Source organism: Amblyomma americanum, chromosome 8, assembly GCF_052857255.1.
Source record: "Amblyomma americanum isolate KBUSLIRL-KWMA chromosome 8, ASM5285725v1, whole genome shotgun sequence".
In the NCBI taxonomy this organism is placed as follows: domain Eukaryota; kingdom Metazoa; phylum Arthropoda; class Arachnida; order Ixodida; family Ixodidae; genus Amblyomma; species Amblyomma americanum.
The window spans coordinates 15258658-15282812 of NC_135504.1; the positions used below are offsets into that span (position 1 = coordinate 15258658).

Here is a 24155-nt window from a genome sequence, read left to right on the forward strand (position 1 = left end):
GAGAGTCAGTCACGTATGCTGAGGGCAGCGTCAGCGGGGAGGTGAACACATCCAGGGCGAGGACGTCGCCGCAACGCGCGCTTGTCGACCGTTCTCGTGCCCGAATGCGTCGAACAATTCGAAGCGGCCGGATGCGCTGCGCGCACTGCATAACGAGCGTTCGCATTCCCAGAGCCGCACACGCTCCGAGCGTGCCGGTGCGCCGCTCCAGCTATGTGACAGCGTGCGCGCGTGTCCCACGGGTTTGCGAGGGCCGAAAGACAGGAAAAAGACAAGCGTGTGGGTATGCCCGAAGGACCTTTTCTCCCGATGACTCACCGGTATTTGCATCGGCGCGTTACGCCCGGTGGCCTTCTCCGCGCACGGTACCTTCGTTAGAAGGCGTTAAGAAGTAAGTACGGGCACGACTCCTCTCAAAGCACGCAACCTCCACCCGCGCGCCTGCCGGCATAACTCAGTCGCGTTGGTGGACGGAGTGTAACTGCGATCTTTTACTTTCTTTTCGCTGCAACAACAGTGTGAGTGCTTTTTTAAAGAGACAGCCGCTTGAGAGACCTTTTCCAACTTAAGGTACCCCAAGCTGCGCAGGTAATTGGCCCAATATGGGAAAGGGATGATTTCACATCGGTCCTCTGTAGGACCGGTTTTTACCAATATATTACCAATATTGGGCCGATTACCTGTGCTGCTTGGGGTCGTATGTCGTGACATAAAACTTCAGTCTTCGCCTGCTGGCCAAAGACAATATTTTAGCTTGAGCCAAGCGGGACGTGTGAGTAGTCTCAAGGATGTGCCACCCCAAGAAGTACAAGTAATCGGCCGAATATTGGAAATGTATTGGCAAGGACGGGTCCTACAAAGGACCAGAGTGGAACCATTCATTTCCAATATTGGGCCCATTACTTGTGCTGCTTGGGACCTGTGCCTCATATGGTCCAGATAAGACTGGAAGTGGATGCACACGTGGGAGAAAGGTGTGCGGTAATATGCGGCATTACCACAATGGCATTTGTGAAGCGGGTTCAGTAGCGCAGCTCACCTGTTGACGTCAACGTCGCTGGACTCGAGAATGGAGCGTGCCCGTTCGATGTGGTGGTGCTCGACGGCGGCGAACAGGGCTGCGAGACAGAGGACAAGAGAAGGACAGCTCGTTAGGGACAACCCTTCTGCACTTCCAGCTTTGTCCAGCCAGAAACGAAAGGATGCCTTCCGGCCGAAGCTACTGTTATCATCACACAACATATATGGGCCACCTAGGTAGCTTTCTTCAGTACTGAGCATGGAGTCATTGCAAGTGTCACTGGAAAGCGCATATAATTTCAACTGAAAGAAAAATCGAAAGCCATAGAAAGGTTCAGCTGGCTTTCGACGAAACAGTTCAACTTTCGATCTGCGAAGATCTGTTAGCTCAGGAGCTTCTTATACTCGGCCGACCCTAAGCTTAACGTTCTCGGTAGGTATCCAAGGTATGCACAATCTACGCGATCAGGATAACCTGCTGGGCAGGCAGTGCTAACTCACCCTGGAGATCAATGTTGAACTTGTTGAGCTTCTCGAGCTTCTTGCGCTCGGACTTGGACAATGAGAACCCGTCGAGAAGCAGTTCCACACTACTCTGACGGAGGCCTGACGTCACCAATCAGCACGACCACCACCGGGACGATGCAGGGTGCGGAGTTTCGGTTTGTGCAGGACACAGTCGAGACGGCCGCCAAGAAGGTGGAAGGCAAGGCCAGTGACGGGTGGACACCGTGCAGGGGGCGGGCGGTGTGAGAGTGGTGGACAGGCGGTGGAAGAGAGGAGGAGGAGGAGGAACGGGAAGGTGGAGAGAGAACAGAGGACACAGAAGTGAGGTGGTGAGTGTGCGCAACCCACAAGGCAAACCGAGCAGACCAAGGACAGCAGTGTGGTGTGTAGAGAGGTGTGACCAAACCCCATGCCCTACACAGACTGTGCGACACAGCACGGAAAAGGTGGCACGGCACAGTTCTGTGGCGGCAACAGCACGGCCCAATGAAGGAAAGCCAGTGCCGTTGCTCATGCCCCGCAACACAGAGCCGAAAAGCCCCTTGTACTGTGCTGTGCTACCTTTTCGCAATAGCATAAAACACAAACATCATGGTGTTGCAAGAACAGTAAACTCTGTGTCTTCAGTTGTAGGAGGATGTTTGTGTTTTCTTGTACACAGCGGTGCATGGTATTGTCGAAATTGCCACTGTGTACCCAGTGCAGCATCACACAAAACACCACAACACATGCGGAAGCAACCGCCAATGGTTCCTCATGCCTTTTTGGCACTCAATACTAGCTTAGACGCTGACTAAGCTTTTGCAGTAATCTTCAGTGACAACCCTTGAGTTGCGTAAGAGACACTTTTCTATCTCCCGGCTAGTTTCAGGACATGAAACACGCTACAGCAAAAACTGTTTCTAATTTTCGAAATTACACACTCTCATTTATAGCTGCTTCGCTAAAACATACTAAATGAAATAATTACGTATGACAATACGTCAAGACCAGGCCAACACAGCTACCAAAACGAAAATATAAAATAAACATGCGTTCCAATGTGATACGATGTCATTAAACACGTGCACAAAATAACCGCTGACTGGCAAAATGTTCTGCCTTGCGAAAAATTAAACAGAAAGCGTGTTCGACAGCACTGCCACAATAAGCGTAATAATATGAAATAAATATTAAAAAAGACGTACTAACACGACCAGCTGACATCAATGACTCCTGAAAAATGTACAGTCCTGAAAAAACTTACGCATCGTTCAGGTTATGACAAAATAATTACGACAAACTAAATAGTGTTAATCAGGCAAACTTTCCCCAACACAAGCAAAGCAGCTCATCTGTGTATAAGACGCTCCATGAGCATAAACAATAAAAGTAGAACATAATAGTATATCAGCCTGGGGCCAACAAGGCTGTTTCATTTAGGATGGTTGCTAACGCTCATGCAACAAGCATGCAAGCCCGTACATGCGACAAAATCTCTGGCCTTGACTGCGTCTCATATTTCATGCTTACTGCTCCAGCTGCAGTAACCACACACTACGGACAGGCTTCAGAGCCAACGCAGCGCGGGGCACACAGACACGACAGAGCGGTGGCTTTCGGTCAAGACGCGCCGACATGCGAAGGAGTACGTATGAAAAACAAGCGAGGAACGGTCTAAAATGCACAGGCATGAAACGTGTGCGCTCAAAAACTGCTCTCCTCGAAATCTCTAAGCAGTTTCGCGGCAACGTGCAAAGTACGCTTTCGCCTAGACACAGGCCATTCCGTCGGGCTCCCTATCACCGCGGTGTAATTAGCCTGAAACTCCGCAGCTGATGTAGCAACCCCGCTGTCCTAAATTACGGGCACAACCTCCAGTTGTGAGAGGGCAGTCGGAGGGTCGTGCTGTAAAGCCCTCTCCTGTGCAAGACATCAGTAACAACGTCCAAGGGCACAGAGCTATCTTTCCGAGTTTGTTGCTGACTGCGCCGAGGTATACCATAACAGGTCCGCCCCGTGATCGCATATCTGCTCAAGAAGACATTGTCGGAGGCGGTGCGGAAGAAGCAGTCCATGGCTCTCACCTGGCACGCCCTTGGCGAGCCGACTGGGGACGCTGGGAGAGTTGGGCAGCGCCCCCGGTCGCGGCGAGTGGCCCGACGTCGGCGTGGTCTGGAACGAAGCTTCGTCGGCCGGCCCGTTGTACGAAGGGGCCAGGCAGGAGGCGTGCTGCTGCTGCTGCGCCGCGGCCGCTGCCGTCGCGTCCAGCAGGCTGTCGATACTGGCGGAACGGCGCAGCGGCGTCGACGGCACTCCGGGAAAGCCCGTGGCCCTGTGCCACCGGTCACCATGACATTCGCTGTTCATCAGGCTCCAACAACGAGCAATTGCTGAATGACACGCTGAGGCATGCGTTAAGGTTGTGCGTGTGTGTGTCACTTGTGTCTTGGGAACCGCGGAAGCAGCTCATTGTGTTGTGCCATCAGCATCTACCTTCTATATTCTCTCTCTATTCGTGCCATTCACTCTTCCGTTCCCTAGCGTGCAGCGGCAGCCCAATGGCCACTGATCTAATTCGGACATCCTGTGGATGTCCTAAACGTCCAAAGGACGTCTGAGAGAGTTTCAATACTCAGTGGAAATTTAGAGGCGTACTGCTCCGGTCGACCTGTGCACATTTCCTCATTACACAGCCTCCTCTCTCTCTGCTCAAATAAAATCAAATTTCGAATTTCCACAAGCTTAACGAACCCATTGAACTCCAGTTACACGCTCGTCTACAGTCAGTTTCAACTCAACAACGTAGCGGCGAATGCCTCTCAAAGGAGACCCGTCCAGTTTTCGGTGTGGAGTAGAAGCTAGGCAGTAAAGGGACAGGGGGCCTTTGTCCTCAGCCCCAAGGATCCCGCACCCTCTATTCAACCTGCCCCTAAACTCCTCGATCCCCTATAGCCAAAACAACGGACAATGCAGTCGCCACGGTACGGGGACAGGCACCTCTCCTTCGCGCTCTTGCTTAGACTCTGCCTCAAGAAAACTGGTCGACGCCATTGGCTGGAGGGCCTTCTTTGAGGGGAATTCGCGGCTGCATTCTTGGACTGCCTGCCAGTGCATGTCGTTCTGCGCCCTCGCATTCTTATCACAAGCTGTTTATCGAAGGCCGGATGCTAGAAGATAAGACCAGTGTAGGTGTTGGCGGCGCGGACGGAGCCGGTGTAAAATTTGAAACGGACACGTGAAGTATGTGTATACGCACGGATCGAACACGGACGATGTGGACGAGGCGGGTCCTGGCGGAGACAGGAGAGTGCTGCTGGCCGACGGTGACCGCTCTCCGGGCACCTTCTCTTTCTGCATGAGCAGCCGCGCCAGCTTGGCCAGGCCGCCGCCCACGCCGCCCTGGTCTTGCCTGTGTGACGGCGGAGGTCAGGTGCGCTATAGCTTTGCGCCAGCAATGAGGACTGGAGGACACCGCATAAGGCACTATCGAGAAGAATTTTACCTTACAAAAATGGTCTATAGACAGTCTATCGACTTCTACTGCCTTCCGATAGAGATTTCTTTTTGTCTATTCATAGTCTATAGACCGCACACAGACAAAAGTCTACTAAAAGTGTATGGCCATGAATCTATAGATTGTCTAAAGACTGTCTATAGGATTAGTATTGATTATAGACTTCTCTATGGATTGTCTATAGAGACTCTATAGACTTCATAGACAGACGTCTATGGACAGTCTATAGAGTGTCTAAAGAAATTTTTGTAGCGTTCAGACCTCCAAACGAAGCCAAACCAAAAGAGATAATGTTATTTGGCATCAAATTCGGGCTCCTCGGCACTCATCTGTCGCGTCGTGGAAAAGGCGAAGAACTGCGTTTGTTTGAAGATTTTTTAGACATTAATAAATTTATTCTCGTCCTGAGAGCACACAACGTATATTACTAATGGGGGTGCTTGCTGCTCCATGGTATTTACATGAATTACTGCATTAACCTGATCTGCTAGAATCAGTGCAACCAGACCAATATTGTGTGGCGAATTAACAAACAGCCCAATGTCGTCTAAGTTTCTGCGGGTGGCTAAAGCAGTTAAATAAACCCGTCCTCGCGCCTGCCTAACTGCATCAATAACCCTCTGTTAACAATGCCTCAGAAAAAGGTACAAAAGCCCATCTCCGGGGCATCTATTTTTGGTTTGGATGCTGTTTTAAGAATTCATTCACATGACCCGGATACCTTAAGGAATGCCCCGACAGAGATATGTCGCAGTAGAACCTGGCAGTCTTCAAAACAATCTGAGCACACTGGTTTGTTTCATTTTAGTTAAATGCACATAAGCCAGGCCTGTCTATGCCGCCTTAAAGAGTGCGATTTGGACGTAGGTAAAGTGAGAGAGAGAGACCCACTTTTTGGAGCTGGCGCCATCGCCTCGGTTGCTTCCCTGCGAGGCACCCGATCCGGCCGAAGAGAGGCTGTGGCGGGGAGACGGGCTAGGAGAGACGCGAACCCCGTCTTCGTCTTCCACCAGCAGCTGGCATCCTGCAACAGAGACGACGGGAGAAGCAGGTTAGAGAACACGAAAACCTGTCTCGGGAATATGCGGGGAAACAACGACCGCCGCTGCTAATACCACACTCAGCTCAGCCAGTTCAGTACTCACCCCAATTTGGAGCATCATGTGTACAGTTAGCTTCGGTATATGAAACGGAACGCAATATCTGCTTTCACCATATAACTACTACTCCGTCGGTATAAGTGAAAAAGCACACTTTTTCCTTTGTTCTGCGTATAGGATTCCTCTGGGTGGATAATGCTCACGAGCTACTGTCAACTTGAGCGCCAAGTGACAACACAGTTTGTTCTTGCATGGAAATGATTGTTCTTCGTTACGGCGAAGCTAGCTGTACAGTAAAAACCAGTACCAACGTTACCGGTTTCGTTTCGGCCGAAAAGAAACCAAACAAAAAAGAAGAACAATCAATTAGATTTATGCATAGGAAAAGCGAGAGCATTCATCTCTACCTACTCCCCCTTGGTGCTATCGGTGTGGAGCCCGGGGCATAAACTGCACTACTATGACCACTACCGATGCCTGCAACCCATTCACTATCAGCAGTCACTGAAATGTCCTTACCAACTGCTATCGTCGGCATTTCATTATAGCCAGTGATTCGTTATAGCCGGTAATTCCCTAGCCTAAAGCAGCCAATTTCAAACCGCGCCAGACTGTGCAGTCCTGTTCAGTACAACGTGCAACGCCCTGGCTATGAGCGCATTGCGCTTCCTCACAGCCGTTGAGCTCGCAGCGATGCACAACGCTACCTCACCGGGCAGACAAGTCCTGAATTTGGAGCACGGCATGCAAAGACGCGTTCAGCCGTACATGCAAGGCTGCGATAATGACTGTATGCACAGTGACGAACAAAAGCAACCTACGGCGACATTGCAGTGAACCATACTGCTAGGAGCAACAACTAAGTGTGTTAATGGTTTCTGCGCTGCCGGGCTCACACGGCTTGGCAGGGCCCTGACGTCGCGGGTAGTTATTATGCGTTGCACGTTGTCGTAACCGTGGCAAGGGTATCTGCGCAGTGCTGGTATACAGCTCCTGAGGGAAATCTTAGTTTCAGAGTACCATCTTGCGACAGATACGCACAAATAAAGAATCTCTTCTCCCCTCCCCCTTTTTCCTATATCTCATGCTACTGCGCACTGGCTTGCCAGCACTGGAGTTTGGCTTCCAGAGAAGAAGCCTTGAGAAAAGGATCCCTGTTTCGTGAGTCGCGGTAGCCACATCCGAGAGCAATTTCCTCCTCACTCTATCTACCTGGCAAGGAGCAGCCAAGAGATGCGCACAGCTCGCGGAATTTGCAATACAGCATCGCAACAGAACCAAGTTGTTGGAACCGCGGCGGGGAGACACGGAGAGGCCTTGAATGGACTGGAGTCTATCTTCGATGCGCGCAGCCGCGTATTGCAACCAAAGAAAAATGGAAGCCACTTGGACACAGTGGAGAATGTAACTGCGCAGTCGCTGTCGTCATCCGGGGAAGCCTATTGCGCGAGATACACCATATATACTTTCGGCCTCAAAGGACGCTTCCAGAAGGACGCCACGGAGGAAGCGAGCAAAAAATAAAAGTGGAGTATATGCGAAGAATGAAACTATAATCCCGCGATTAGGTCGCCGCGGGAGGCGAATCTTCTATCCTTCGGTCTCAGGCTCGGCGAAAGCAAAAAAAAAAAAAATAGAAGCTTGATTAATTGCACGAACCCGCTACCAAGGCGAGACAACCAGAAGGGGAAAGAGTACAGCAGATGAAGCCAAGAAAGAGGTAGGAGGGGAAAGAATACAGAGCCGGGTTATGCCACTACGATTATTCATTTCCAATCTCCTTTTGATCTTTCGCCGTTCGGGACCCTGGACCGCATCCAAGATGGAGGCGACGGAAAGTAGCTCACATGATATATTAACACGCATATAGACACGCAGCAGACGGCAGCAAGGAAGGAAAAAAGGTTAAACGGATATACGCGCTAGGCGTATTTGCGTACATCATTCATACGGCACCCAGTACACGTCGCGCTGGTGTAACAAATGGTCACCTTCGCATTTAAGAGGCTATTTTGCGGAGCAGCTCTGAGGTGCCTGCCACGTTTATGAATTAAGAGGTGACCAGCGCGATCCGAATCGGGAAATCGCTGCGCGCACATTTAAGGGTGAGCAACTAGAAACCACTCGGGTGTCTAAATGGACATCGCCGAAAGGCGATTTTAGAAGCGCCAGCTGATATCGCGCTATTATCTGAAATCGGCGTAGCTTATGCCAAGCACGAGCGCTCGGGCTCTTGCAGCGGAGGAGCTGTTCACTGGAGCTTGAAGCAGAGCTCTTAATTCATAGCAGTTGCGAAACACTATTTGAAAAAATGACTAGTTCCAGTAACCACTTTCGGGGTGCTTACGGATGGCGCTGCCATCTGGAAGTGGAAAATGAAAGCTGCTAGGTTGAACTAGACAGGAACCGCGGCGTCATTTTAATGCGGAAATTGTTCCGTAGCCGGTAGGAGTATCGCGCTGAAGGGAAAGGAAAGAACGAGACAGGATGAGAGGGAAGGCAGAGAAATGCCGGATAAGGGAGGAAATTACGGCATTGACGATGGTGACAAGATGCAAGGGGCCTGTAATAATTGTGGTGATTAGTCGATAGTCCAGTAGGGTAGCGGAATAAAATAAGGAAACGAAACTAGAAACGACTTATAAGAGAACGCTCGGGCAAACTCAGACCAGGCTAGTGCTGAGCCGAGGTTTCGAAATCGCTAGTCTTTACAGCACTCGTGTCTAGCTGACATAACCATCCCCAGCTGCTGGAAATCTCTGTACTCAGTCGACGACGTGGCGACGGTCAGAAGCATGACAGCAGATACAACGATGTTTTAGGTGAAACCGTAAAAAACCTGCGTCGCAGAAAAGTCGATGTCGGCGTTGCCGTCGGCGTGACGAAAAAATCTGGATTGGTCGAAAAGGTGGCTGTTACCAGAAGCTCCCATAGATGGCGCCAGCCACACCGGCGGCGCATCAGAAACCGCTAACTCACGGGTTGCGAGTCAGACACCCTACCGCTTGGCCACGCAGGCGCATTCGTACGGCGTGGTTAAAGCGTGGATTTATATGTATGCCGTGTGGTCTTTATCATAATGATCGTGATTGTGAAAGATTATACAGTGTGCATGTCTGCGTGGGATAGATGAACCACTGTCGCGTCATATATCCTTAAAGGCGGAGTTTAAGTGTCCCCCAATACGTTTACTTTGTTTGTCATGAAGAAACATTGCAGTAAAAGGATAAAATGCGGGTACGAAACAGGATACGCGACGACTGTGAGGAAACAAGCAGGCAAGCAAGCAAGCAATCCCCTAACTGGTGTCTTAAAGTAACTGGAAATAGGCAATACGCTAACGCAAGTGAGGTTCGCACTCTTAAAGCACCAGATACCCCAGAGCTTTTGTGACCTGGCCAGGAGACCTGTAAGATGAAACTGGTTTCTTTCGATGCAAAAAGCGGAGCCCGCGAGTATCGAGCGCCGCGCGCATCAATTCGATCGAGGCGTGTTCGGCGAGCTAAATAGAATTAATTCGCGCCGCGCACGGGAAGCGCATTTATGACGCCTCATATTTTTGCCGCTATCGCGTTTTCTCAACTTTCGTCTCATTTTCTTCTTCGAAGTCGGGGCGTCGTCGGCAGCCCCGGCGCTAATGGCATCCCGGTCGCGGGTGCCAAGTCGGACATCATAAAACGCGGCGCCGACTTAATTCGGCCGGGGGCAATTTTCCGACCAAAGACTCGGGTGTCACAGAGGGCGGATGGAATTAGCAGCGGAAAATTGTGTCGCAACACGACTCGGCGAGAAACCGCCTGCTCGTATAACGCTGTACAGTATGTACGAAAATTGATATACTGGAAGAACAGGCGATGCGCAGTGACGTCAGTAACTGGACAACGCCCGAAGCAAGCGCTGGCGTGGCGAAGAGGCGTGTCTTCCTTTAATGAGAAACAACCAGGAAAGTGGACAATGAGTCGCAAGCCGAAATTACTGTGACGCGGCCGACAAGCCGTGAAGGACACGCGGTCCACACACACAAGGTTTGGAATCTGTTCGCACCAGGTACGTAGTCAGAATTTATTTAAAAAAAAAAAAGAACGGAGGAGGTGACGGAAACAGAACACAAACAAGAGTGTTGCTAAAGGAAATTGATAACTAGCATGAATAGCCTCTACCAACCCCCCCCCCCCCCCCCCTCCCAACCGTCTTTTTGGATATGTGCCTTGTTCCCATGCAGCAAATCATTCAGTTTTGAGGAAAGCCGCAGTAACTGTTCCACTGTTGGTGGAACCCTCAAATACGCCGTGAAGTAAAGGGGGAAAAAGAAGTAGAGATACAGAGAACGAGAGGAATTGTAGTGGAATAATTTCGACCACGTGGGGTTCATTAACGTTCACTGACACCGCACAGCACACGGGCGCCTTTGGACACCAGCGAGCTCTCGGCGATGTTAAAACTTGGGCTTAAAAAAAAACGATAAACTGAAAGGAGTGTGAGCTCTGCAGTGCATAATAAACTTGTCAAAGTGGAGGAAAGAACCAGCCTCATATTTTGCAGTAATAAATCAAAACTCTGTCCGGACGGTGAGATGCACGGCGCCTTGATCGCGCCAAGACGAGCCACAGCTGCATATCAATGTTACAATTCGAGGAAGATTCACGTGCCTGAGGTACTCGCCATAACTGGGGCGGAGCATCTCGCGCAAAAATGGAATTCGGTGGAGTCCTCTATACAGCGCCAAGGCCGCAAAAAGACGTGCCCATGTGAACGTCCGCAGTCTTCTCATCGTTCAATGCCAATACTAGAAAAGACGTTGCATACGGCAAAGGTATGTAAAAGGCAGAGAGCGCGACCGAAAACCACTGCCAGAGTGCGGGCATCGGCCGAAACGTTGGGAATGAACTGCTTTTCGCTCGTGTCCTGTCATTTCCGCATATACAGACGATTACTTCATTATAGGCGTAGCTTCGTTATAGCCCGTGTTGATCGAGCTCGGGAATAGTCATTCCTTCGTTATATCCGTTATTTCTTTATAAATAGCTTTTTTTATAACTAGGTTCGACTTTATATGTTTGGTTTGCGGGGGTTTAACGTCCGAAAGCGACTCAAGCTATGAAGGACGCCGGAAATTTCGAACACCTGGGGTTCTTTAACGTGCACTGACATCGCACTGTAAACGGGCCTCTAGGATCTCGCCTGCATCGAAATTCGACCGCCGCGGCCGGGATCGAACCCGCGCCTTTCAGGTCAGCAGCCAAGCGCCATAAGCACTGAGCCACCGCTGCGGCGACTGTATATGTATATGCAGTTTTACAAATATTTCGGCATACAAAATCAGTGAGCCGTGCAAGTGAACTCCACATTGTTAGTGAAGCTGAGCTGTACCTTAGTGATTTCCATACCGGTGTCCCTGTCCATCAAGCGCGCTTCTTTTCTTGAGTGTAAGAGCCGACCACACGAAACCAAGCACCGTCTTCGCAAACACAGTAAAGAACCTAGCTCAGTGCCCACATAGCTATGCGAGAGCCCACACAGAGTCCAGCGAATGGAAGAGAACTTATCGCAGACACGATTCCACAACATCCGGGTAGTGTTGGCCCGCTTTGAGGAAGTTCGAAAAAATCCTCGTGCATTAATTAGTACAGGCGCCTCCAACATCGCGCGTGGCAGAACACTGTAGCCCGGACGTCATGTGACCTCACACTACGCGCCAACAGCATAGCAAACGGGCTAGACAAAGCCCGTATCGATGGACACGCCCGGAGTGCTGAAAACGAGTTCTCAAGGGGGCGCCGCCGGCGACGCATTCCGAATGCCGAAAGGATCGAAGACTTTTTTTTTCCCTTGCAACTGATGACGATGGCGCTTGCCACCACCATGCACTGTCGACGGCGCCTTTGAAGGGGAAACCCCTGCAGTACTCCTCCCACTTTACGAATAACCGGCGGACAGGGGAGACTGCTGCATGATCGAGGTCGACGGCGGGACGTTTTTTGGATGTGGAGGATTGCGCCTGTTTATTCTGTGCTCCGCTCGCTGGCATCGTGCGGATACGTGCGAAGCACGTTAACGATTCGGCCATGTGGAGGCCTGAAGGCACGGCGCCGGCGAGTCGGTAGGGACTGACAGACACCGGGGCTGAGTTTAGCGGTTAATAAAAAAAAATAAGCAGTCAGTTCAGTGGTCCCCCCGTGATTGATGACGTCAACGGCGCCAAGCGCTTACGTCACTCGCTTGGAACGTCCCAGATTTGACAGCTCCGGGGCGTGAGAATTCCCTGTCTGAACGGAAAGGTAAACACAGCGGCGATGGTGACACCGCGACGACAGACTTGACCGGTTTCAGCAGGCGTCTTTCCAGTGACTGCTTTGACAACGTTTGAAAGCATGACGGGCTGAGGCGCGTTCTCTACCGGTGACTTTCACCGTTATTTTGCAGACAGCTCTAGGTGCGTGACTAACTGACCCAAGCCGAAGTTGCAGCGAGCAACGTTACAATCATTCGCAGAGCTCTCCCGTCATAATAACCCCGAATCTCTAGAGGGCCAATGTTTCGAAGTCTGGTGCTATGATCGGTTAGGCTATAGTTAAGTTAGGTTCAATTAATCTGTTGTTACGCCCCTCGAGGAATTCAGGTGAACTCTTCGCGTTGTCAAAACGCACAAATGGCGGGAACGAAATACCCGCCGCGGTGGATCAGTGGTTAGTTCGTTCGGCTACTGATCCGGAGTACCCGGTTTCGAACCCGACCGCGGCGGCCGCGTTTCGATGGAGGCTAATAATAATTGGATTTTTGGGGAAAGGAAATGACGCAGTATCTGTCTCATATATCTTTGGACACCTGAACCGCGCCGTAAGGGAAAGGATAAAGGAGGGAGTGAAAGAAGAAAGGAAGAATAGGTGCCGTAGTGGAGGGCTCCGGCATTAATTTCGACCACCTGGGGATCTTTAACGTGCACTGACATCGCACAGCACACGGGCGCCTTAGCGTTTTTCCTCCATAAAAACGCAGCCGCCGCGGTCGGGTTCGAACCCGGGAACTCCGGATCAGTAGTCGAGCGCCCTAACCACTGAGCCACCGCGGCGGGGCGTTTCGATGGAGGCGAAACGCAAAGGCGCCCGTGTGCTGTGCGATGTCAGTGCACGTTAAAGATCCCCAGGTGGTCAAAATTATTCCGGAGCCCTCCACTACGTGGCAACTCCACCTTCCTTTCTTCTTTCACTCCCTCCTTTATCCCTTCCCTTACGGCGCGGTTCAGGTGTCCGCCGAGATGTGAGACGGATACTGCGCCTTTTTTCCGCCAAAAAACCAATTTTCAATTTTTTTCAACGAAACGTAACAGTTAGAGCGCATTCAGTAGTAGACTTCCTTGATCACTGGCGGCGCCACGATCTGCTAACATCTAGAGCATCTCGTTGCCAGTGCCATCGAGACACCCTACTAACGTCCAGCAAAGCGGTCGCAGGTCGTGCCCGGACTTCAATTCAGGGTTTCACAATGGGCTGGTTTAAGGAACTCTGCCCACATAGTCTCGATTCCTTAATTTTCCTGAAACCGACTCCGATTTCAAAAACTTAGCAGCGACTACGTCACTGAAGAGGAACTTACTAGACATTTAGAAGGTTACCGAACACGGGGCTATTGTGCACGTTTCAGCCAGTTACGGCGAAGGCCCATGCGTCGCCTCACCGCGGGGTCATGTGTGCTTTCTCCCATGGGTCATCCCGCGGGCGGTGGTCAGATTTCTTGCCCGAGGCGACTCGCTGACGTCACTGCTCTTTCGAATCGGCAGAAGCGCCGGTGGCGAAACACATGCCCGTCTCGTTCAACGAACGCGCAACCGCGGGCGTTTTTTGTTTTTTTTTGTTTTTGTCGAGCTTAGCATCCTGATGTCTGTTCAAGTAGGAGAATATCGCTTTACACAACACCACCGCCACGGCGCACATTGGCGACACGTTCCTACTGCTGTCGCCGCCGTGGTGTAACCAAATAAAAAGAGAGAAAGAAATATGTAGAGTTCCGCCATTTCAAACTGTGATAAGGGGCACGCCTGCCAGCATTCCAGCTAAAGCGAGACTGCAAATTAGCAACTTTACATTTGATCTGCGTGCAGCTCTCGAAACCGCTAGGGGGAAATGAAGCCGTTGGTTGGACTCGAAACGCTCGCTCGAATTGCACGCACGTATGCTGCTCCCGTGCAAGCGAAATCAAGCCTTGTAAGGTGCTCCTTTTCTATACATTTCGTAATAACTACCTGCCTGCCGTCATATACATTTATTGCTCTCTAAAGCCGTAATACAGTCGAAACTCGTTATAACGAAACGTGTATATAACGAAATAATGGATATTAAGAAGGAATCACAATTCACCTTGGACGCTCGGCCAACACGGGCCATAACGAAGCTACGGCTATAACGAAGTAATCGCCAGGCCCCTTCAACATCGTTATAACGAGGGTCAATTGTACATCAGAAAGTCGGAGTACTGTGAGTAGCATTGGGTCCTCTAAAGTATCACGAGATCCTGCCGGTATAAACGAAGTCACTAAAAGGAAGGAGACTAACGAACGTTATTGTAGGAACGCAGGGATGAATTATGAACGCACTGGGATTGTTAATCGTGAATCGAAATTTCAGCACAGCCTGGGCTACTTCTGCGTTTCGCATCTCTTGAAACGCAGCTGCCACTTTTCGGAAACAAAGCCACGACGTCGTGCTCACAACATAACACCTATATTTTTTATAGCTAGGCACTAAACTTTGGCCACTTCAGAGAAGTAACGCCTGCAACAAAAGGCGTGCCTCTGTTCACGTTTGTCGCAGCCGTCTGTTATTCGAATTTAAAGAAAATATTAAGAATATTGCCTTTCCTGTTCTCTTTAAACCCATTGAAATGAGTGGTCTTGAGAAGTTTTAGCCCGTGTGCCGAGCCCGAGTCACAGACTTTGAGCTATAGTCGGGCACAATTTAAGCGGTGAATGCCTCTAACAGGAGGCCGTCCAGCCAACGGCGTCGACTGGTTGTTATGGCGTCATACTTAATCCCCTTGCACCGGCTAGCTACAGACATAACAGAAGGCTGGCAAGTGCAAGGGGATCAACCATGGATTAACGGATTAACCACTATGTCCTCACAAATGGTCCATGCCATTGGCTTGAGAGCCTCCTTTAAGGGGCATTTTCCGCTTCATTCTTGAGTTGTATCCGACTGCAGTAGTTTTTGCTGAGTTATACCGATGCTACTTTGCTAGCCCAGCTCGGAGCATAGTCGGATACAACTCAAGAACAAAGCGGTTTTTCCCTGTCAAAGGACCCTCTTCCAGCCAACCCTGCTCGGTGACAATGCAGGTAGTGGTAGATGAAAGGGGATAATCCCTTCCCTCCATGGTCGCGGATAGTCCCCTTCTCGCATTGTGACGCTAGCAGTCATGAGAATCGGCCGACGCCATTGGCTGGAATGGGGTCCTTTGATGCGGAAAAGCCGCCTCGTTCTTCAGTTGTATCCGACTATAGTGCATTAGCGAGCACTTGGAGCGGGACAAACAAAAATCGCCGAGTCATGGGAAGTAAAGCCGATTGCTTCCTGCCATCAGATAACCGTGCTCTCAGAAATTTCGTCCACGGATCAGTATCTCAACGGCTCGCACTTAAGAGAAGGTCACGATTGGAAGATCGGCCGCTATTGCTTAATCCGCACAGGAGGCACTCGTAGTGCGCTTAATAGCTTCAGGCACCGGCTATATGGACTTCCGCTGGTAGGCAAATCCGAGAGCACCATAAGAAGCTCTGCGAGCGCAAAAGCCATTAAACGTGTTTATAGCGCCGCCTCTCTAAATCGCGCTTTTAAAGACAGTTGCGCCATCATGCGAGATCGACGTGCGATAGACTTCCCGACTCCCATAGCGTTCCGTCCCATAGCATTCCGACTCCCATAGCCACGTAGTAAGTCCAGGCTTTTATTATTATTTTTTGCGTTTTTCAGAATGCCGACCTGCCTGAAAAAAAAATAATTTAAAATTTCGGCCACCTCCGCATCCTTCCTCCGAGGTCTATTAGTGATGAGAAAGTATGAAAACTTTTTTATCCAATGTAAGCTATGTAAAGCAGAGCTCATCTCAATCACACCCTCTGGGAATGCCCTCTGGCTTTCTCTGAGGGCAGAAGCATAAAGTCTTTAGACCAATGGAAGACCTTACTCCTCCGCTCCGATCCGGAGATTCAAGTGAAGACCGTAAGACTGGACGACGGCTCCACTACGGTCCAAGGACTCCTGGCTTTGGTATAAGTGGGAAGGCTAATACCTTCCCTAGATACGTTGGACAAATAAAGTTTTACAATCCAAAACTGTCGAAATGTATTTTCCTTCCTTTTTTTATGTTTATCGTTTAAGCACTGCGTAACGTTGTTTAAATTTCTTCCGCTCTTTCCAGTTTCTTGCATGCAGCCCTCCCCACATAGTATTCAGGCTACCAGGGACGCCTGAGGTATTGACGCAAACAAATAAATCAGTGAAGTGTAGACGAATAATAAACAAATAAATATGCGTTAAAGATAGGCCGCAGTGTCGCAGCACTTTAGGCGAATAGAAAGCGGCTGTTAGCCTGGGCACCTTCACGACCTATACAGCGTGCGTTCGAAGTGCTGTCGAGTGGCGCAAATGGACCATGCCGAATGCTGCTTCTGTTTCTCTAAGCAGTCGCTCGTAAAAATGCGCGTAGCGAGGTCGTATTGACAAAATAAACTTGACGCTGATGCTGGAGCTTTCCGAGAGCGACTGAGATTCCTTTTTTTTTTTCAGAATAAAAACAGTGCAAAGCAACTGTAAGCTGTTGACGTGACGTGACAGAGTTACGAGGGTTCTTCAGTTATTCTTAAGGCGCAAACCTGTGCTAAGAAAAGATCGTCAGCCGATCAATAAAAAAAAATTCCACAGGAACAACTAATTACATTATGAGATGGCAATTCGGGAGAATCATATCCTGTTGATGAATTTACAGGAAGTTATACCACTTCCGTTCTGCTGACGTCACTGTCCTCCAGCCAACGGACGAACGTTACGAATGGCTACAAGTATTTCCCCCACAAGGCTTCTATTTGCTATCGCATTCACAAGTGCCCCGTACGCAGAAAGAACTCAGAAGGAGAGCATCCGAGAATAGCTACCGAAAGTTACCGACTTAAGTCCACAACTTCCGTAAAAATAATAGCGCGCTTCTGCAACGCAAACAAAGGGTGCTCGTTTTATCAACTGATAATAAAAGAGCAGCATTCTATACATACAGAAAACACTACTGCGACTCTTTCTTGAATACGCACAGGCTGGGATGGTTTTCAGACACTTCAGGTCCGTATATCCGAACAAAAGAATCATCCCGACTCTTGTGGTATCGCTCTCGAAAACGGGAAAGGACTCCTGATGGCGCGGTACCGGCGAGCACAGTACGGAGTCCAGGCATGCCAAAGAGATATGTAATACAATTGACAGCTGGATGATTTGGGTCGATCAAGGGATAAGAAAATGAGATAGGGCAGAGCTGCGAGTCAGCATCCATTGAGTACCCCTACTCGATAACATCAATTCGTTCAGTTAGCGTTAGAGTACAAGAGCAACACGTAAGCGAGAAAGGGCCACTGATTCATCAACGCATTCCAAAATAACGGTATGATAGCTTACAACGCAAGCCGAAATCGCTACATTTTCTGAAACGGACGTAAAAAAGAGTTATCAGTCATAAAGCAAGTGCCTCTAACACCTTCTTCGCCTCACTGTAAGGGTGCCACATTTGCACAGTGTAAGTATTCAAGCGTGGCGAAGTCGCAAGGGGGTTCTAAAAGACTTTAATGTAACCGCGATAAACAACGGGTTCTTGTGCGTTCCAAAAAGCGTGCCGGTAGTTCTGTAGGAGGTACGTAGCGAACAACTACAAGAGTGGCTACACATGGAGTAAGCCAGCCTGTCTCTGTATCGGTTCCACTACTTCAAGCTACTGAAAGAAGTCGCTAACAAGTCACTAAATAGAAGGAAGAGAAACTGGACCACCTATAAAATCAAGTGCGAATACCCACTATATTCCTCAGAACGCGCTGAACCCTTACAATAACGGTCTATAGACAGTCTGTAGACTTCTTATAGACTCTATTGCCTTCTTATGGATGCTTATTTTTATCTATTCATGGTCTATAGACTGTCTATATACAAAAGTCTGCTAAAAGTGTATGACCATAAATCTATAGACTGCCTATATGATTTGTATTGCCTCCAGACCGTTCTCTATGGTTTGTCTATAGAGAGCCCCTAAACTTTATAGACGGAAATATATGGACAGTCTATAGACTGTATTAGGAAATTTTTGCAAGGGAAGGTTCCTGTCCATGAGACCGTTCACGACGAGCTCTACAATCTAACGCCAAAGAACACATAACTAGAAAACTCCAATAAAAAACCTCTGAACGACCTCTAATCCAAGCAGGCCCAAGGCTGTTTCCGCTAACCTAATATCTGAGGCTACAGAGCATGCGCGAAAATCCGGTTCTCATTCTTGAAAATCGAGGCTGGAATTTTTTGCGCCTCCATTTGCGTCACAGGCTGGCTGTACTCGTGAAGCGACGTCCTACTTCTTCTCAGAAGCACGCAACAAAGTAGCTGCGAAAACTGCAAACCGCGTCTTGTAAGTCTGCACGAACATAATGGGCCCAACGCACGCATTCGTACACGCAAAAGCAGGAGAATATAGATTCGCACCTTTCGCGCAGCCTTCAATGCCTCTTGCGTCAAGGCAGTTACGACTCGTGAATTTTTATGCACCAACACGGGCCCCGATCGAGAACAGCGGATAAGAGGAACGGACATTGGGAACGTATAATCATACAAGCCCGTATCCACTAGCTGAGATGTTCTATCAACGGCATACCTCCGGGTTACCACACACTCCTCTTCAAACGCTGCCTAGACACATATTCAATCATACGGGACCTCTGACCCACGAAGATACCGAACCCGTCCGCGTCTATAGCTTGGTTTAAGAGGGTTAGCTCTTACTCGTCACGTTTCTCGATTTCTTGGGGTCTGCTACCAGCTCCCTTGGGCGTGAAATTTTCTAAGTCCGAGGAATTTAAGATGACGGCCCCCATAGTAAATGGATATCGTAACACAATTGGTGATTGACTGGCGACGTCATTGGAATAGCGAATTGGTGATTTATTGGTGACGTCACCGATATATCCCATTTGTGACTGATTCGTGACGTCACTTATAAACCCAAGATGTCGGCCAATAATGATCATTCTTTGATGGCATCATTAATTAATCCAAGATGGCTGCAGCTGACGCTCGCTGCTTCAACGTCTTCCAGATGGTGGCGGCAACTTCTTTTTGTTCTTTTTGAGCAGCGTTTCACATTTCTTCGACTTGGCGTTCTCGAAGGCCCGATTTGTTCTCGGAAAGCAGTCAACACACAAGCGCAGGTCGCATCAATTTCTTTCTTGGCGGAGAAAAAGCTTATCTCCCGCTGAGCCTTCGTTTGTAGCGCCACTTAAAGTTCATACGTGTTGTATGACGCAACAACAAGCGTTCCCGATGAGAGTCGGGAAAGTCCGGGCCGGGAAATCGAACCGAGCAGAAGACGCGATCGCGGAATGCGGATTTCGCTTTAAAACACGCGTGACCTCGTGTAGTGCAACGCCTCCAGGCACGTAGTGGGTATACTACATGTATGTATGTATGTATGTATGTATGTATGTATGTATGTATGTATGTATGTATGTATGTATGTATGTATGTATGTATGTATGTATGTGTGTATTTATGTATGTATGTATGTATGTATGTATGTATGTATGTATGTATGTATGTATGTATGTATGTATGTATGTATGTATGTATGTATGTATGTATGTATGTATGTATGTATGTATGTATGTATGTATACACGTAACATAGTGGGCAAAAGTAATGGAACCCCCCTTTCAAGTTCCGGCCTGTGCCACTCTGCGTGGGGGCGCCACCTGACAAAGTACTTCTGATGTAGAGATGAGAAATAAGAAATGGCGCAGTATCTGTCTCATATATCGGCGGACACCTGAACCGCGCCGTAAGGGAAGGGACAAAGGATGGAGTGAAAGAAGAAAGGAAGAAAGACGTGTCGTAGTGGAGGTCTCCTGCATAATTTCGACCACCTGGGGATCTTTAACGTGCACTGACTTCGCACAGCACACGGGCACCTTTGCGTTTCGCCTCCATGAAACGCGGCCGCCGTGGTCGGGTTCGTACCAGGGAACTCCGGATCAGTAGCCGAGCGCTCAAACCACAGAGCCACCGCGGCCGATATGAGCCCACTGCGCCGGTCTCGACGCCTGAAGTACTTCGTCAAGTGGCGCCGCTATGCACAGCGGCACGGGTCGGAACTGGAAGGGGGGGGGGGGGGGGGTCTCTTACTTTTTCTCTCGATAGTAGTATCGACGCAAAATTTTGCTGGACACGAGTTCTTGGAGAAACGTTTATTGTAGCTCCACCTCGCTACTCAGTCGCCTGATATTGTGTGAAGGTGTTAAAGGCCTAAATGCCCTTTTCTCTGGTAACATCAGGCGAATGGGTAGCGGAGGGAAGCTACAATAAACGTTTCTCCAAGAACTCGCATCCCGCATACTTTCGTCCCCGATAGTACGTATGTACATGCACGAATAGGAGCGACATTCGCTCGAAATGCTAGCTGCTTGCAGCAAGGTCATTATCGCGAGTGTGTCATAAACGATCAAGGCGCGCTCATTGGACTCGGTCGACGGCGACCTCAGTCCAGTCACACCAGTCGTAAAGTGGTAGGGTCGTCGCTTGATGCCTTTTTTCTTTTCTTTTTACTGAACGACGGGTGTTCGCCTTGTTCTTATCTACCTGTACTGTCATTTATTAGCCTTTCTTTCTGTCTTTTAAACACAGAGGCCGAGCATGCACGCCTCTTCATATTTCCATCAAAGTCTTTCGAGGAGTCAACGCGCTCTTTGATCGTGCACAAGAAGTCCGCGTGGAACGCATTTTAAGGAGAAAAACGTATACATAGCGAAACGATCGTCCCGAGGTTAAAACCCTTTCTCCTTGTTCTGAAGAAGGCAGTGCATTGTTGCACTCAAAGGCAGTCAGTCGCAAATGCCGAGGCGCTTAGAGGAAATTGTGTGGGAAGAAAAAGTGTCAAAAGTGAGGCGTAAAAGCGGCAGGTGAGGCTGCGCATTATTAACAGCTCTGGGCGAAGCGAGTCCTTCGGAACGGGCATCTTGACTGCACTGATGAGTTTCCTTGGCGCGTAGAGTATAGCGTGCACAGCCAAGGTCAATATTTTTGTTTCGGCCAAGCGGGACAAGCGACTTCTCTCTCGCGTAATGGTCACGCACTGTGCAAAAATTGACTGATGAAGGGTGTGCGCCTGCACTTCAAATGAACTTATATTCAGTATACCTTACCTATATACGTGTAACCTCAGAAAAATGTCCTCGTGCAGATATCACTGCTGCTATGCCAAAAATGTCCTGGTTATTAATCTGAATAATTAAATCTCGACGATACGAAACTAACGAGGTCACGAAAAAATTCGTATTAATAATAAATGGTTTTTCTAGGGAGAGGAAATGGCGCAGTATCTGTCTCATATGTCGTTGGACACCTGAACCGCGCCGTAAGGGAAGGGATAAAGGATGGAGTGAAAGAAGAAAGGAACAAAGAGGTGCAGTAGTGAAGGGCTCCGGAAAAATTTCGACCACCTGGGGATCTTTAACGTGCACTGAAATCGCACAGCACATGGGTGCCTTCGCGTTTCGCCTCCATCGAAACGCTGCCGCCGCGGTCGGGTTCGGACCCGGGAACTCCGGATCAGTAGCCGAGCGCCCTAACCACTGAGCCACCGCGGCGGGTCGAAAAAATTCGTATCATTCGAAATTTCTTGTAACCCAAAACGAACAAAATCAGCATGCAGAAGCATGAGAAATGCATTCACGGAAATTTGTTTACAGCTGACGGCGTTTATTTACGGCCGAACGGTCGCAGCTCGCTACTGGCGCTGATCGCGGCGCGAATGGCGATCGCAACGTCGGCGACCGTTCTTAGGGCTAGAGGATGAGGATAGGGTCGCGCGTTCTTATCAGTCATGGTGGCGCGAGAGAGTGCTTAGAACGTTCGAAACTCTGTACACTGTACATAACGCACTTCCGGCAGAGGAATTGTTTGAATTCGTATCGTCCAGAAATTCGTATCAGCCGCGTTCGCATCATCGTGATTCTACTGTATTAACAAAACGCAGCGCTCATACGAAAGACCGTGCACTGAGTTAAAACTCAAGCAATACAAGTCTAAAGCTTCGGGAGTCGAACGGGGAACCTGCTGGAGAACCCACATGGAGTAACGGCTTTTCGCGGCTATAGACTCAAAGTGACAAACTATGCAAACAGTCAGGAAAGTCTTCGTGAGCTGCAGGCTGTCGTTTTGCCAACCGAATATGTTGTATCTCTCGACGCTGACAAAGAGGGGAAAAATTTGACTGAATGCACGAAGGACTGAATAATGTCCAGAAAGAGAGAGAAAGAAATTAATGTAAAGTGTAAGTACGCCCGAAAACACGGCTCATCCATATAGCGAAGGATTCCGCAGCTGTAGGACGTATACGTAACCACACAGCAGCGAGAACAGTGTGTATATACCAGGCACAGCTGTGCTCGAAGGCCGCCCAGAATCCGGTTCACCAGCGGATTCTTTTCCCAGAAGAGCTTGGTGAGGATTACACCCCCCGTGAACAGGAAGCCCGCAAGAGCCGGCTGCGCAGCGTTTGCAGTGCTCTGAAGGCGCCGGCCTGCTCAATCATTGACGTCGAATTCCTAACGCATCTGAAGAAGCTGCAAGAACCTTCTGCGCCCGAGTTCAAGGTGCCTGAACCACCCCACTTCCAACTACATTGCCAGCTGACTACGAAAAGTGCCCTTGGTAACTAAGCACTTGCAGGAATTCCCAGAGGTAGTAGGGTCTTGACGTCTCCGCAGGCGCAGACATTGAAGGTCGGTCATCCGTCGCCGTTACTTTGGGCAAGGCCGGCAAGGGGAATGTTTTATGTTCATGGTCGCCTGCATGACATACACCGCGTCTCTGGAGTCGTATTGGTTGTACGCGCCAGCACTACAACCGGGTACAACTTAACTCTCCAGTGAAGCTCCGCCCACACTCATTACCGCTCCCTCCCCCACCCGTTACATACACATTACTGCACCCCACGACATGGAAGTTATCTATTGTTAATCCTTTTTCTTGTGAATTATACAGAAAGCTATTTGGGAGATGGAATTTTAAGCGCAATGATTTTGATACTTTTCACATGTTTAATAGAGTGAAACACTAAAATGCTGGTTTCGATAGCAGTTGTGATTACTGGCATGGTGAAGAGTGGGCGTTGTCAACTGATCTCTGTTTTTTAATGCGTTATCATTACCGACATCACTTTCTCAAAAGCTGTCTGTTGTTGTGTTGACTGTCCATCTGGTGTGTTGTGTTGTGTGTGTGTGTGTGTGTGCGTGTGCGTGTGCGCGCGCGCGCGCGTGTGTGTTTGTGTGTGTGTGTGTGCGTGTGTGTGCGTGTGTGTGTGTGTGTGTGTGTGTGTGTGTGTGTGTGTGTGTGTGTGTGTGTGTGTGTGTGTGTGTGTGTGTGTGTGTGTGTGTGTGTGTGTGTGTGTGTGTGTGTGTGTGTGTGTGTGTGTGTGTGTGTGTGTGTGTGTGTGTGTGTGTGTGTGTGTGTGTGTGTGTGTGTGTGTGTGAGGAGGGAGGTGGGAGAGGGGAAGGGCAAAATCAAGCTTTCCCTTCCCCACCGACGCAGAAAATTAACTTGGGCCCCACCATAACAAAAAAAAATCCTGGCAACTTGCCGGGGTTCTCATTTATATAGTATATCGGCAAAGCTTGCAAAGACACTCGAAAGTAGATTAATCTTCCAAGTCTTTCTAGCAAGCATAGAATTAATGACAGTGAAGTCCAGGAACGCATAAAGGAACCAATGTTAACAGCATTACTATGCGGATAAATGTAA

General features: G+C 49.3%; 1 protein-coding gene across 5 annotated transcripts in view; it reads right to left on the reverse strand.

Moving 5' to 3' along the window:
* Positions 1-24155, reverse strand: part of wake (ankyrin repeat and fibronectin type III domain containing protein wide awake) — a 423547-nt gene that overhangs the window by 15578 nt on the left and 383814 nt on the right. For 3 of the 5 annotated variants that reach the window (XM_077633879.1, XM_077633881.1, XM_077633882.1), the window contains 5 exons: positions 5915-6047; positions 4766-4918; positions 3594-3841; positions 1522-1626; positions 1040-1118 (listed from right to left, as the gene is read on the reverse strand). In XM_077633879.1, the coding sequence (XP_077490005.1) occupies positions 1040-1118; positions 1522-1626; positions 3594-3841; positions 4766-4918; positions 5915-6047 (718 nt within the window). The remainder of the gene's footprint in view (positions 1-1039; positions 1119-1521; positions 1627-3593; positions 3842-4765; positions 4919-5914; positions 6048-24155) is intronic. The other 2 variants (XM_077633880.1, XM_077633883.1) reach the window with 1 other exon arrangement.